General features: G+C 45.9%; 4 protein-coding genes across 4 annotated transcripts; 2 read left to right on the plus strand and 2 right to left on the minus strand.

Annotated features, from left to right (window-relative positions):
• Positions 1–8: 8 nt before the first annotated feature.
• Positions 9–3,086, plus strand: F5891DRAFT_1188178 (uncharacterized protein; the record flags this gene model as incomplete). Its single annotated transcript, XM_041366964.1, has 11 exons — positions 9–88; positions 146–289; positions 339–698; positions 750–882; positions 936–1,064; positions 1,113–1,258; positions 1,307–1,431; positions 2,460–2,681; positions 2,748–2,875; positions 2,931–2,975; positions 3,045–3,086. 11 exons carry the CDS (start codon positions 9–11, stop codon positions 3,084–3,086), a joined length of 1,554 nt encoding a protein of 517 aa, XP_041226268.1.
• A 257-nt stretch (positions 3,087–3,343) lies between these two features.
• Positions 3,344–4,913, minus strand: F5891DRAFT_283889 (uncharacterized protein). Its single transcript, XM_041371196.1, has 3 exons — positions 4,646–4,913; positions 4,262–4,596; positions 3,344–4,212 (listed from the first exon to the last, which is right to left on the minus strand). Exons 1-3 carry the CDS (start codon positions 4,726–4,728, stop codon positions 3,545–3,547), a joined length of 1,086 nt encoding a protein of 361 aa, XP_041226269.1. The 5' UTR covers positions 4,729–4,913; the 3' UTR covers positions 3,344–3,544.
• A 3,995-nt stretch (positions 4,914–8,908) lies between these two features.
• On the minus strand, positions 8,909–9,233 carry F5891DRAFT_1188181 (uncharacterized protein; the record flags this gene model as incomplete). The annotated part of the gene is made up of 2 exons (XM_041366965.1): positions 8,909–9,158; positions 9,211–9,233. The coding sequence occupies 2 exons, from the start codon at positions 9,231–9,233 to the stop codon at positions 8,909–8,911; spliced, it is 273 nt and encodes a 90-aa protein (XP_041226270.1).
• Positions 9,234–13,082: 3,849 nt separating this feature from the next.
• Positions 13,083–13,396, plus strand: F5891DRAFT_1031413 (uncharacterized protein). The gene is made up of 2 exons (XM_041361604.1): positions 13,083–13,113; positions 13,156–13,396. Coding segments are annotated over exons 1-2 (222 nt in total). The 5' UTR covers positions 13,083–13,112; the 3' UTR covers positions 13,377–13,396.
• The last annotated feature ends 1,043 nt before the right edge of the window (positions 13,397–14,439 follow it).

The following is a 14,439-nucleotide window of genomic DNA, read 5'->3' on the forward strand; positions in this document are numbered from 1 at the left end:
CCACCGCCATGTCTGAGGCGCAGGAATCTCAGTGCAGTCAACGTCGTAAATCAGTCGATGCCCTTCAACTGGGTCCCAGGAAAAGACCGTGGGTATCTCTATCTGCAGAAATTAATTGCCACTGATGATCACAATCTTATTACAGGAGCGCAACTGACCCGTTGGTACACTATGGCCGTCATTTTGGGCGAACAATCCACGCTCTCTGCAACTTTCAAGCCCTTCTTACGAATGGAATTTTACGGATGGGAGAATTGGCCGAGATTCCAGAGGAAAACTTTACCGCAGAGTACGTCACTTTTCTGCAGAGTTGTACGCATCAAATTCAACCTTTTAAGGGAACGGCGCGAGCATCGTATCTTTCAAGAGCTCCTCAAATCTGTGGCAGGGCTGGAAGAACGCCTGATGCAAGGCGGAGATGATGAAGTTGACGCTGTCGCTGAGTTGGCAAGTATCTCGGTTTTCTACGTCTTCAACTTAGCCTCTCATTTTACATATCATAAGTTCACCAAAGGTGCATCTGGCGCAAGGGGTGACGATACTAAGAGCCTCAAAGGCAGCGTCCTCGACTGGATTACTCCTAAGGGGCAGAGTCTTGTTCCTCCTCTTGCTCGCAACGTGAAAATCGATCGTGGTTTCCATCACGAACGGACAGGTGCCTTGCTTTGTCCAGCTGGCCTCGACTGGTCTAATGCAGAGTGGGTATCTCATATGTCTGTTTCCTTGACGTACATACTAAAGAAATACAGGACAAAAACTAAGCTACGAAATGGCGAGATTATCGTGACCGGAGATCAGTGGCCATTGTTTCTGTACGCTGACTATCATTACGACCCCGAGGATCCATGGAATGGTCTGTTACGAAGTGCCTTATTAGTTTCTGTACGATACGAAACTTCGCGATGTTTTTTTTTTCATTCTAACTAAAGTCACAGGCATATAAACACGTTTTCACGTCCCCCAGCTCCGTGGATAAAGAACCAAAGGCCACTCGTTCAGGTAATGCTCGGATTCATGGGATGACCAGAGTTACTCTACCCTCCATTGCATACATTGCAACACAGGTGTGTCTATGCTCGCATCCGTACATCTATACTGAGTATACATTTCAGGTCCGTTTTTCGCTAACCTCATCTCCCGTGTTCTCGCGTACGGACACGGTCACTGACTCGGAAAGGTTCTACAACTCCATTTTGGAGGTGTTCGAAGACCCGGATGAGAAACAAGAGGTAGATGACCTAGTTGTCTGGTGGAATAGGTGATTGAAAACTCGACATCTCTATTCTGAGGATACTCATGTTTTTAGGCAAATTTTCCCTTCGTACTCGAGCGCCCAGCGTCCTCTCGTGAAGAACAGTGCGTTGGCGAGGATTCGGGAGAAGCGAGCACGAATGAAAGAGCCGGGTTCAGTCCCTGATGGTAGTAGCGGCAGTATGTAGCAGAAATCCAGCACATAATAGTTGATTGTACCTAGCCAGAGAATCTATGTTCTGCTACAACAAACGATCGTGCATATGTGAGTAGCTTGAGACAAACACCGCAGAAATGATTGTACCCAGCATCGGACTGAAACTGTATGGATATGTTTTTACCAACAGTAGCAGTCCGTGCATCTTGGTCAATACATTATCTGCATTATACAACAGATGCAGCATACATCATTTTGAGATTCTTGTCCCAAATTTACCAGTAAGGTGATGCTAGACAACGAGTAGTGAATACTGTGCTGATCAGACACAACCTCCGTCTGTTTGATGTCATTTGTGTGAGTCACAAAGACAGTGATTCATTATATTTATATATACTAATGTTGGTGAAGCATCACAATTGCAAAGGACCGGCACACCTTTATGATACTATGTCTGTTTGATGTCGTTCCGTCTGTTTGATGTCATTTGTATGAGTCACAAAGATAGTCATTCATTATATTTATAGATACTAATGTCGGTGAAGCATCACACAGTCATTCATTATATTTATATATACTAATGTTGGTGAGGCATCACAATTGCAAAGGACCGGCACACCTTTATGATACTATGTCTGTTTGATGTCATTTGTGTGAGTCACAAAGATAGTCATTCATTATATTTATATATACTAATGTTGGTGAAGCATCACAATTGCAAAGGACCGGCACACCTTTATAATACTATGTCTGTTTGATGTCGTTTGTGTGAATCATAAAAAAAGCCGTCCATTATATATGTAGATATATGTAGATACTAGTGTTGGTGACCGCATCATAATTGCCTAATGCACATATATGGCAGTCGGTGTATCAAGCTTGACAGTGAAGTTTCATCCCTGCATATCTTGCGAGTTCTGCCATGTCCATCCTACCATGTAAAGCTTGACAATGGGACCTATCATTATTGCACTTATTGTAGCAATTTTACTTATGATAATTCTTTATATATCTATACAATTTCGTCATTGAATGTCTGATGTAACGGAAGCAATTCACCAAATAGTTCCCATATCTAATCTCATCCTGACCGGTGATCCCTATTACAATAACTTTCACAACTTCAAACACCTATCCATGGAAAATCTACAGGGCTTGTCACCACAAAACCCAAATGTATCAGCAGAAGAGGAGTCAAAGCGGAAGGTAGCTGAAGATGAAATGCGCCGGGATATGATGGCGACCATCCTCGACAGTGCTGCCCGAGAGCGATGTGCGTACTCCTTGTCTCTGGCTTAGTTCTCGTACTCAATATCGCCATTTTGTATTCACTACCAAGTGTCTCGCATCGCCCTTGTGAGCCCGGACAGATCGCGGCAAGTCGAGACCATCATTATGCGGATGGCTCAGTCAGGACAGCTGCGGGGACGTGTGAGCGAGCAGCAGTTGATTGACCTTCTTGATCAGGTGTGTAATCTTTCTCGTATAAGTGCATACAGTGTGCTGGATGTAATGTATTTAGATGGAGGACGCACGGTCCAAGTCAACTACGAAGACCACGATAGTAGTGAGTATTCGACCACATCACTGACATAACCTTTGAGACGGAAGATTGCTGATCATGATTACCAACTAGTACCAGCGCAGGCGAGACTTTGATGATGAAGATGATTTTTAGATGTTTCATTGATGTACTCGAGCTCGTCGCTTTGATAACGCTATACATATCATTCATTATCACTCACCATGTTCCTCGATCATGAACCATCCTACCCCTGTTAGTGCCCTGCCCTCACCACCTCGAATGCTGCAATACTCGCTGTTAGCATTTCCTGTCAAGTTATCGAAACTTTATCTCGGCCCGTCCATAGCTGGAGCCTTTTGCTGTTACTGACAACTATATGCTGATGCGTAATAAAACATCATGGCACGGAAGCCGTGACTACTTCTTGCAAGTGTGTAGTTGGCGGCTAATTCGACGAGGTATAACAAACCGAACATGGCCCCCGAACTATGGTCGACGTTGATCTAAGAGAGGAATTCATTGTCTGCATCTGCTGAACCTTGATTCAAAATGACCAGGTCATTGGGATGGTACAGAAAACATAACAGGAACTTGGAAAGGAAAAAAAAAAACTATCTCCTTGCCTTCATTTTCTTGTGTAAAGTCGTCTTTGCCTTCTCGAATCTTGTGCGTTTCTTCATTCGCGGCTCGTCATTGTTTGCATCCTCAAGATCCCCCTTCCATGTAGTTCGCGATCTGGATAAGGCATCGCTTTTTTTACCCCGTTGCCTTAGCTCTTCATATCCATCGCCAAGCACTCCCGTCTTCGTGCGCCCGATTGAGTGAAGCACATCCGCAAATTCATCCTCCAGGCCTCGGCCTCTCTTCCTACCCTTTCCGGCTCCCGTACCTCCGAGTGCCAAATCCTCTTCGTCCTTTCGTCGCCTGCGCGCCTCGGTTTTCTTCATCACTAACCGAGTGAAATTATCTTCCTCGAAATCCTTGATACGTTGGATCTCACGGGCGCGGTCGGACGCGAAGGAGGGCATCGAGCCCAGGCCAGATATACCTTCGACATGCGGGCGCGAGGGGTCTTGGTGGAGGAGGGTGGAGAGTGCTTTAGGGACAGGTTGTCGTGTAGAACGCTTGTCGGCGGCTGTCGTGTAGGGCATGGGTGCGAGCTTGGGAGGGCGGTATATCCCATCGGGGTCTTCGGCGTTGGGATGGGCATCTCGGTCCTCGTCGGGGTGCCGCTCGTTGTCGACGAGGTTTTGAGGGTTTGGACGGAAGGCGAGGGGATCTGAGAGGTATATCAGCAAGGAGTTGTTATTACAGCTTTAAAAACACACCTTCAGCCACATCTTTGCCAGAAGACACTTCTTCAGCCACTCTAACCAGCTTTTCGATCTGGTATCGCATCCTGCTTTCCAGGACATTTATTTTTTCGAGTACCACGCGACCCTCTATCAAAGAGTCGACCAAATCACCAGCGCCAGAGCCCCGCGCCTCTCGATCAACCGTGCTGAAAGGGGACATGGTCGATGTTCTCTCTGTTAATGAGTCACCAGTTGCTCGGCGTGCGGAGAGCAGGACAAGTGATTGTAAGTACGACAAAAGCAGATGGTGTTTGAGGGAAAGTAGAGATATTCCGTGTTTCATATCCATGTCATCTTCAGATTTTGATCTAGAGCAAGGTCAATGAGAGTTGGACTATCATGAATGCAAACTCTTACTTTTGTTGGAGCAATTCTCGCACTGATGACATGCTAGAAGTCATTTCCTCGAGTATGCCGCAAAGGACCTGTGCATCCGCCATTTCCAGCAGGATGGTGCAGCTCGTTGCTGTATACGATGCGGTCGTTGGACTAGAAAGTAGACTCCAGATCTGTAGGAGGGGTTATGACAAAATCAACCAATGCAGTTGCGCAGTGAAGTTTAAAATTTCAAGTTGTCAAATCATAAAAGGAAATTTTTGTGCGTTATCAGCACGCGACATCTAAGAAGTAAAGTACAACGGTTTTCGGAAATGTTCGCGCGCTCGCGTGGCTTTCGCGTATTTCGCGTATTTCGCGTATTTCGCCAAAGGCCATGTGGTTTTCGCTTACCTCGCTTAACCTCGATTTGGAAACTCGCGTGGTTTTCATGTATATTTCGAGCGGCGACTCCAACAACCTCACCCATTGGGAATGTTGCGCAACAACATTGGTAACTGTATGTGTACATGGCATTAAATAATGTGTTTGAGCAGGGGGACAACAGGATTTGAGTGTTTTGCCTACTGCAATTATTAGTAGTGACTGTATATGTACATAAATGGAACAACATATGATACAATTACAGACAGGGAGATAACAAATGTGGTGACAGGAGATAAGATTCAAATAAAAAAAGGAGACAAAGACAATGTAGACTCAAAAACCAGAGAATGTGATGACAGGAAAATGGGGAAATGGGAGAACAGGAGACAGGAGATGGGAGACTGAGAGAACAGAGACGGGAGACGGGAGACGGGAGACGGGAGATGGGAGACGGGAGACGGGAGACGGGAGACGGGAGACGGGAGACGGGAGACGGGAGACGGGAGACGGGAGACGGGAGACGGGAGACGGGAGACGGGAGACGGGAGACGGGAGACGGGAGACGGGAGACGGGAGATAGGAGACAGGAGTAGGAAGCAGGGAGTAGGGAGTAGGGAGTAGGGATTAGCATGGGTATACCCCATGGTAACATTTTTTCCAATCACATATATTACCATTTGAAGGCACATGTACAACTTCAAAATTTTATACTGATCCATCACTCCTATGGTAATCAATTTGGAGGTATATTCCCAGGGGTACAGGGGTCTTCAGATCCAAACCCCTACCCCTACCCTCAAGGGTTTCCCATACCCCTGCTGATCCCTAGATGGGAAGCAGGGAAAAATGGGAAAATAAATACATTCAATGATACTGTTACATATTTTGTATTTTTATATTGGTCAAAATCCTGCTCAAAGAACATAGCACTGACTGATTGTATGTAGTACTATGTACTTTTATGTGGTGTGATAGATTGTACTTTGAGTTTTTTTGAAAAGCTGCTCATAAATATATTTCAAAATCATTCAAAATGCACAATTGATTAGGATGCAGCCTGAGGCCAGGAAGCCAAAGGAGGGCGTAGCCCTCCTTGGCTTCCTGTGACGAAGGAACAACACTCATTTTTCTCCCCTGAAGGAGCGCGTAGCGCTCCTTCAATTTGTGCCGAAGGCACAACGGGCGTGAGCTCGTCTAAGAAGTAAAGTAGAACGGTTTCGGGAACTTTCGCGCGCTCGCGTGGTTTGCGCGTATTTCGCGTATTTCGCCAAAGGCCATGTGGTTTTCGCTTACCTCGCTTAACCTCGATTTGGCAGCTCGCGTGGTTTTGTCACGTGTTTTCGAACGCCGACTCAAATAGCGTCGCCCTTTGGGAACTTAGCACGACCTTGGTAACTGTACGTGTACATGGCATTAAATAATGAAAAAATATGTGTTTGAGCAGGGCAAGGGAGATGTGTGATTAGATTTGAGTGTTTTTCCTACTGTAATTGTTATGGTAGTATACATAGAGCAAATAATGGAACAACATATAATACAATGACAGACAGGGGGAAAACAAATATGAGATAAAAGAGATTGGGAGATGAATGACAGAAGGTTATGAAAAAAAAATAAAAAAGGGAGAAAAAGATCACTTAGAAACTCAAAAACTGGAAAATGGGAGGACGGGAAAATGGGAATGGGAAACTGGGAGAACCAGAGAACCAGAGGACAGGAGACGGGAGACGGGAGACGGGAGACAGGAGATGGGAGACGGGAGACGGGAGACGGGAGACGGGAGACGGGAGACGGGAGACGGGAGACGGGAGACAGGAGACAGGAGTAGGAAGTAGGGAGTAGGGAGTAGGGAGTAGGGATTAGCATGGGTATACCCCATGGTAACATTTGTTCCAATCACATATATTACCATTTGAAGGCACATGTACAACTTCAAAATTTTATACTGATCCATCACTCCTATGGTAATCAATTTGGAGGTATATTCCCAGGGGTACAGGGGTCTTCAGATCCAAACCCCTACCCCTACCCTCAAGGGTTTCCCATACCCCTGCTGATCCCTAGATGGGAAGCAGGGAAAAATGGGAAAACAAATACATTCAATGATACTGTTACATATTTTGTATTTTTATATTGGTCAAAATCCTGCTCAAAGAACATAGCACTGACTGATTGTATGTAGTACTATGTACTTTTATGTGGTGTGATAGATTGTACTTTGAGTTTTTTTGAAAAGCTGCTCATAAATATATTTCAAAATCATTCAAAATGCACAATTTATTAGGATGCAGCCTGAGGCCAGGAAGCCAAAGGAGGGCGTAGCCCTCCTTGGCTTCCTGTGACGAAGGAACAACACTCATTTTTCTCCCCTGAAGGAGCGCGTAGCGCTCCTTCGATTTGTGCCGAAGGCACAACGGGCGTGAGCTCGTCTTAAGAAGAAAGGGAGAAAGGTTTCGGAAATGTTCGCGCGCTCGCGTGGTTTTCGCGTAGCGCCATGTGGTTTTCGTTTAGATACGCTTAGATACGCTTAGATACGCTTAGACGAGCTCACGCCCGTTGTGCCTTCGGCACAAATCGAAGGAGCGCTACGCGCTCCTTCAGTGGAGGAAAATGAGTGTTGTTCCTTCGTCACAGGAAGCCAAGGAGGGCTATGCCCTCCTTTGGCTTCCTGGCCTCAGGCTGCATCCTAATAAATCGTGCATTTTGAATAAGATCACGCCTTGATAGTGGATTTCGAAAAGAGGTACATTTATGAGCAGCATTTCAAGAAAACTAAAAGTACATAGTACATAAGATCAGTCAGTTCTATATATATAAGTACATCAATCGTTGATACGATCTGTGAGTCCTCTAAGCACTTCTGTATATACTACATTGGTTGTATTTGAGCCTTCTTCATGCTCCGGAAAGATAGCAAACACCCTGTCTGGGTGGGTGCAGCGAGATAAAGCCACATAGAGTTGTCCATGGCTGAATACAGGAGTCCGTAAATTAAGGCCAACCCACTTGACGCTTTGACCTTGCGCCTTGTTGATTGTCATAGCGAATGCAAGACGAACAGGAAACTGGCGACGCTTGAGGGGGATTGGGTTCTCTTCAGAGCTGGATTCCATAGTGATGCGAGGGATTAGGACTGTGTTCTCATCGACCTGCTGATCTTCATCGTCTCCATCCCTAAGAACACGGCACCTAAGGACACGGGTGGTCCAAGACAGGAGTATCATGCGAGTTCCATTATAGAGTCCCTGCAAGGGGTTCAAATTGCGCAAAAGCATTAGAGGAACACCTGCTTTGACCTCCAATGTGTGCAAAGGGAAGCCTGATGGGGCGAGGGTATGAAGGAACTCTGGGGGAATGTAATCGTATTCTCTCTCCGTGACTGAGTCTGCACTGGTGAAGACTGCTTTTTCTCCAGGGAATGATTCGAGGATAGTGGCATTGATTTCATCCACATCAGTGTTCTTTGCAGAAAGAATGGTGCGATCCAGGAAGTATGAATCGTTTAAGGGAGGACGATCAGGGAGCAGAATTCTTGAGTATAGGGCATTGATGAGAGACTGGAGGTCATTGTTGGGACACCGCATGCGGGCAGGAAGGGTCACAGTTCCATCTTCATTTGTGCCCCTACCAGCTCCAATCTCAAGAAGCCACCTTGCAAAATCATCAGAAGCGGGATCTTGACCAAGACGCATATTTCTCTTGAGATGGAATATATGAAGCCTTGACCAAATGCGAGATCTGCAAAAGGTAGCGCCCACTATCTGCTCCCTGGATCCATGAGGCACCACCGGCAGGGTCTGTCTGAAGTCTCCTCCAAAGAGCATGGTTATTCCTCCAAAATCAGCATCAACATTCAGAAGATCACGTAATGTGCGGTCAAGGCATTCCAGGATGTGGCGGTGTAACATTGGAATTTCATCACAGATGATTAGGGAAGGGAAAGTGAGGGGGAGGTTGCCAAGCAAAAGGTCGTGGAACGGGTCCTGCTTGTGGCACATTAGCCGGCATGAAATTTGGCTGTGGTGCAGGAGGCAGAGGCCTGTCCTGATTATCATGGGCAGCACGACGACGATTGCGCCTGGTAGGAGAAGTCATTTGAAGTCGATTGAGCCTGTCATGCTCGCGTTGGGAGTGTCGATCACGTTCAGGCGTGATTTGTTCTGGATTTCTAATGTGCAAAATATGAGCATCATGCACATTGCACATAGCAAACAACTCACAGAATAGGTATATATCCATCCATGGTTGTTAAATTCAAACAGTTGTTTAGCGAGTGCAAAAATGTGCCTGAACTGATGAATAAGTTTCTATCATTGTTGATAAGAAATAATACCCACAAAAAGTGTATCACACTTTATTACACTTGGCTGCAGGGAAAGGCAGTTTAACTCGAGAATTCTATTCAAAAGCAGCAGCCAAGTTGTGTAATGATTTGTGTAACCAAAAGTGTAATCAAATTTCTATTATTGCTTTTGTTATTCTCGATGCCTTTCCCATATAGTAGGAAAAGTCTGTTGTTTGTCCGTTGCATTCCCGCGGCGCAGTAGGCGTGAGTAATACTGTCCACTATATCGCGTTTGGCAGTATTTTCGGACTTGTAAAAATTTCTCTCAGATTTTTCTTTCACACTTTTTCTTAGATAGTCTTAGTCTTAGTCTTAGCGAGCGCACGCGAGAAAACCACGCGAGATTTCCAAAAACAGGTTTAAGCGAGGTAAGCGAAATACGCGAAATACGCGAAAGCCACGCGAGCGCGCGAACGTTTCCGAAAACCGTCGTACTTTACTTCTTAGATACGCTTAGATTCGCTTAGATTCGCCTAAGGCCACATGGTTTTCGCTTACCTCGCTTGAACTTCTATTTGGAAACTCGCGTGGTTTTCATGTATATTTCGAGCGGCGACTCAAACAACGTCACCCATTGGGAATGTTGCGCAACAACATTGGTAACTGTATGTGTACATGGCATTAAATAATGTGTTTGAGCAGGGGGACAACAGGATTTGAGTGTTTTGCCTACTGCAATTATTAGTAGTGACTGTATATGTACATAAATGGAACAACATATGATACAATTACATACAGGGAGATAACAAATGTGGTGACAGGAGATAAGATTCAAATAAAAAAAGGAGACAAAGACAATGTAGACTCAAAAACCAGAGAATGTGATGACAGGAAAATGGGGAAATGGGAGAACAGGAGACAGGAGATGGGAGACTGAGAGAACAGAGACGGGAGACGGGAGATGGGAGACGGGAGACGGGAGACGGGAGACGGGAGACGGGAGACGGGAGACGGGAGACGGGAGACGGGAGACGGGAGACGGGAGACGGGAGTAGGGAGACGGGAGACGGGAGACGGGAGACGGGAGACGGGAGACGGGAGACGGGAGACGGGAGACGGGAGACGGGAGACGGGAGACGGGAGACGGGAGACGGGAGACGGGAGACGGGAGACGGGAGACGGGAGACGGGAGACGGGAGACGGGAGACGGGAGACGGGAGACGGGAGACGGGAGACGGGAGACGGGAGACGGGAGACGGGAGACGGGAGACGGGAGACGGGAGTAGGGAGTAGGGAGTAGGGAGACGGGAGACGGGAGACGGGAGACGGGAGACGGGAGATGGGAGACGGGAGACGGGAGACGGGAGTAGGGAGTAGGGAGACGGGAGTAGGGAGACGGGAGTAGGGAGACGGGAGACGGGAGTAGGGAGACGGGAGATGGGAGACGGGAGTAGGGAGACGGGAGACGGGAGTAGGGAGTAGGGAGCAGGGAGCAGGGAGCAGGGAGCAGGGAGCAGGGAGCAGGGAGCAGGGAGCAGGGAGCAGGGAGCAGGGAGCAGGGAGCAGGGAGCAGGGAGTAGGGATTAGCATGGGTATACCCCATGGTAACACTTTTTCCAATCACATATATTACCATTTGAAGGCAAATGTACAACTTCAAAATTTTATACTTATCCATCACTCCTATGGTAATCAATTTGGGGATATATTTCCAGGGGTACAGGGGTCTTCAGATCCAAACCCCTACCCCTACCCTCAAGTTTCCCATACCCCTGCTGATCCCTAGATGGGAGGCAGGGGAAAATGGGAAAACAAATACATTCAATGATACTGTTACATATTTGGTATTTTTTACATTGGTCAAAATCCTGCTCAAAGAACATAGCACTGACTGATCTTATGTACTTTTATGTGGTGTGATAGATTGTACTTTTGAGTTCTTTGAAAAGCTGCTCATAAATATATTTCAAAATCATTCAAAATGCACAATTTATTAGGATGCAGCCTGAGGCCAGGAAGCCAAAGGAGGGCGTAGCCCTCCTTGGCTTCCTGTGACGAAGGAACAACACTCATTTTTCTCCCCTGAAGGAGCGCGTAGCGCTCCTTCGATTTGTGCCGAAGGCACAACGGGCGTGAGCTCGTATTCAAAATTGTATTGACGACTTCCCACCCGGTGGCCTCGTCAACGTTTCAACTTTGGCAGACAACGCATTTATCATATGTGGTACAGCCAACATGTAAACTACAGCACACTGCGCAAGAAAATCCTACAAATCCCACCTCCAGGCATGCCGCGGCGGGCCACGTGTCATTTGACTGTGGGGAAAAGTCAATATCGATATCGATCGGTTCGGATGCAAAAACAATGAAAGTCAGTTAACGGTTTTCTAGGCCGCCGCTCTACTAGTTGGAGCGTAGTGCATGACATCTATTTCTTTTCAGAGCCCAGTGCGTTTCATCTTTTATATGGCAACACCAAAAGTAACCACTGGGACTTACCTGAGCGTGTGGGTGATGGGAGTTTGAAAGGAACAACAACTGAGTCATTGGATAAACCTTTTTATACGAAGAAGCAATCAACAAACGGATAAGGCCGAATGCGCAGATCATACATATGTGTTGCCTTACTCGCAGCTAGTGTTGTTGGCAGAATGATGCCATTCTGCCGGTGGCAATTGCCAAGCGGCAATTGCCGGCAGTAGGTCAAGGGTGGTTGGCAGAAGTCGGCAGAAATACGATGACATAGTATTTGTTCCTACTAAAAACAATAAAAATTTGACATGTGGCCTAGAAGCCCAAGGGCCATTCTGTCCAAAAACTTGTGTCCAACCACTTTGTTAGTAGTTACTGGGGAGAAAGTCAAAATTTGGTCAAAAACAAAACAAATCACTACTTTTTCACAGGCAACTGCTGCTCGGCACGACAGTACTTATCTATTGAGAGCCACGATAAACATCTAATTGACTGAAAAATATGATCATCGGGCATGCTCGTGCAGTGTGGTTACCTCACTACAAAAAAGGCAATCAAGGCCGAATTCTATCAATTCTATCCCCATCTTCCGCTTCTGCAACTTCCAAGTCGACTCAAAGGTCGTTTGCATGGATTCCTCCCCTTGCAGCAGACTCTGATCCACCAGAATTATCTCACAGGTTCAGAATCAATTACTGAAGTTATCGGTACATAGCCATGAATCTCTGAAAATTCATTTTACCATGAGGAGTTCGCAACAAGATTACAACATTGCACCGTTGCAGCAATCAATATGCAATAGCATGGTTAAGTTATATTTGTTGACTCATGCCATGTTCCCTCATTTATGTTTTAAACTACCAAGTGATATAAGACTTTATCGTGGAAAGAACCGTTAGCACTTGTAACCTAATTTATATTCTTATGAGAGCTTCAACCAGCGAGGTATGATAGTGTAATTAGGTACCGTTTGTTGAGCAACATCATATTACCTCATTTATTTTTGACTTACAAAACTATATAGATCAGTTCGAATATTGCGTGAATTACAATGTCATCCAAAATCATGCACGTGACTATCACCTCAGCCTCAAATTTTACCTTAGAATTTTCAGACAACCTCAAATCATGTGACCAGCGCAAGTGGTTGAAATTGATTTGTCATTGTTTGCGCAGGACGGAAATTTACATGCAAGTTCCTTTCAATCCTTCTTTCACCGCTACTACCACCACCTCTCGACTCAGCATCTTCATTCCTCCCATTTGTGGTGGTCCCTCCCTGGCCTTTTCCTTGTGGTACCTCCTTGGCTGTTCGTGGTGGTTCCTGCCTGGCCGTTCGTGGTGGTTCCTCCCTGGCCTTTCCTCATGGTTCTTTCCTGGCCGTTCGTGGTGGCCCTTCCTTTCCTCGTGGTTCCTTCCTGGCCATTCGTGGTGGTCCGTCCTTCCCTCATGGTTCCTTCCTCTGGCCGTTCATGGTGGTCCTTTCCTTTCCTTTCCTCGTGGCTCCTTGCTGGCCTTTTTTCGTGGTTCCTTGCTGACCTTAGTTCCTCCTTTCATTCATCTCTCCACTATCTTTTCCTGTTTTCTTTTTGTCCTGTAACTACATATGTAGTATTTAAATATAAATAAAATTAATTTGCTTCACAAAACGAGTGCTGACGATGAGAATAATTTGGTACTGGTGACAAAATGGCAGGTTGTTGCAGGCAATCTGTCATGCTGGCGCTTTTGGTAGTTCTGTCTAACTTACTCCAGGTAGTATCATTCTCGCAGATATCATGTAAATTTTGCAATTAGATAAAGCATTGTAAAGCTTTATATTTTCACGTCAATTATTTGATGCTTCGGAGTTGTGAACCTCCCTTTCGTTATGGCATTTCATAACATTTTATATGATAATCAGGGATGCGTCTTTCCTCTATAAGGTCAAACATAACAATGTGATTGTCGATAGCAAAATTATGCTAGTTCTTGCGATTATGTACTATATATTGTTATTTATTGCTATCTACTTTCCTCACGGGTTCACTGATGGCCATTTTTGCCATAGTACAAACATAGTAGACTGGTGACCAGCCCCTCTATGAGGCAAACCGTCGATAGAGGGACTGGTAAATCTGGGTTTGAATTTGGATAGTGCGCGCTTTGGAGTCGTCACATGACCTGTAGCCAATAAGAAAACTGAAATTTTCGACGTGAATATTTGAAATGTTGAAATTAATGTTTGATTCATATTGATGCGATGTATACACGGTCGCGTCATTAATGTATGTATCTACTCTACAACTCCAATGGTCGTGAACTCTATCATCCAAGCTGTGCAGGAAGCCTCGATGGAAGGACTAGATTCATTTGCTCGTTCGCTGATACAAGAACGGCTCCCTACCGGTTTGGAGTGCGCTGTTGATCCGATCGTGAGTAGACATCCGGTTTCGTCTGGTACTCGGTGTAGGGATTGATGCTGGAGATCCCATGGTAATGTCGACAAAGCCAGAGTCCACGGAGCGATTTAGATCAGTCTCAGCAAGTACCGAGAGGTCTCCGTCACGTTCGAGCCATCCTTGAGACATCCTGGAATCCTTCCGAGTCGAGAAGAGCTTGAAAGTTAGGACCACTAGACACAGTGAAAAAAGATTGATTTGAGGCAGAATACATAAATAGAGCACGTCTCAAACGTTAGGCTGCCCCGCAG

The sequence above is a fragment of the Suillus fuscotomentosus genome (genome assembly GCF_016647785.1).
Source record: "Suillus fuscotomentosus strain FC203 chromosome Unknown F5891scaffold_25, whole genome shotgun sequence".
Taxonomy (NCBI): Eukaryota; Fungi; Basidiomycota; class Agaricomycetes; order Boletales; family Suillaceae; genus Suillus; species Suillus fuscotomentosus.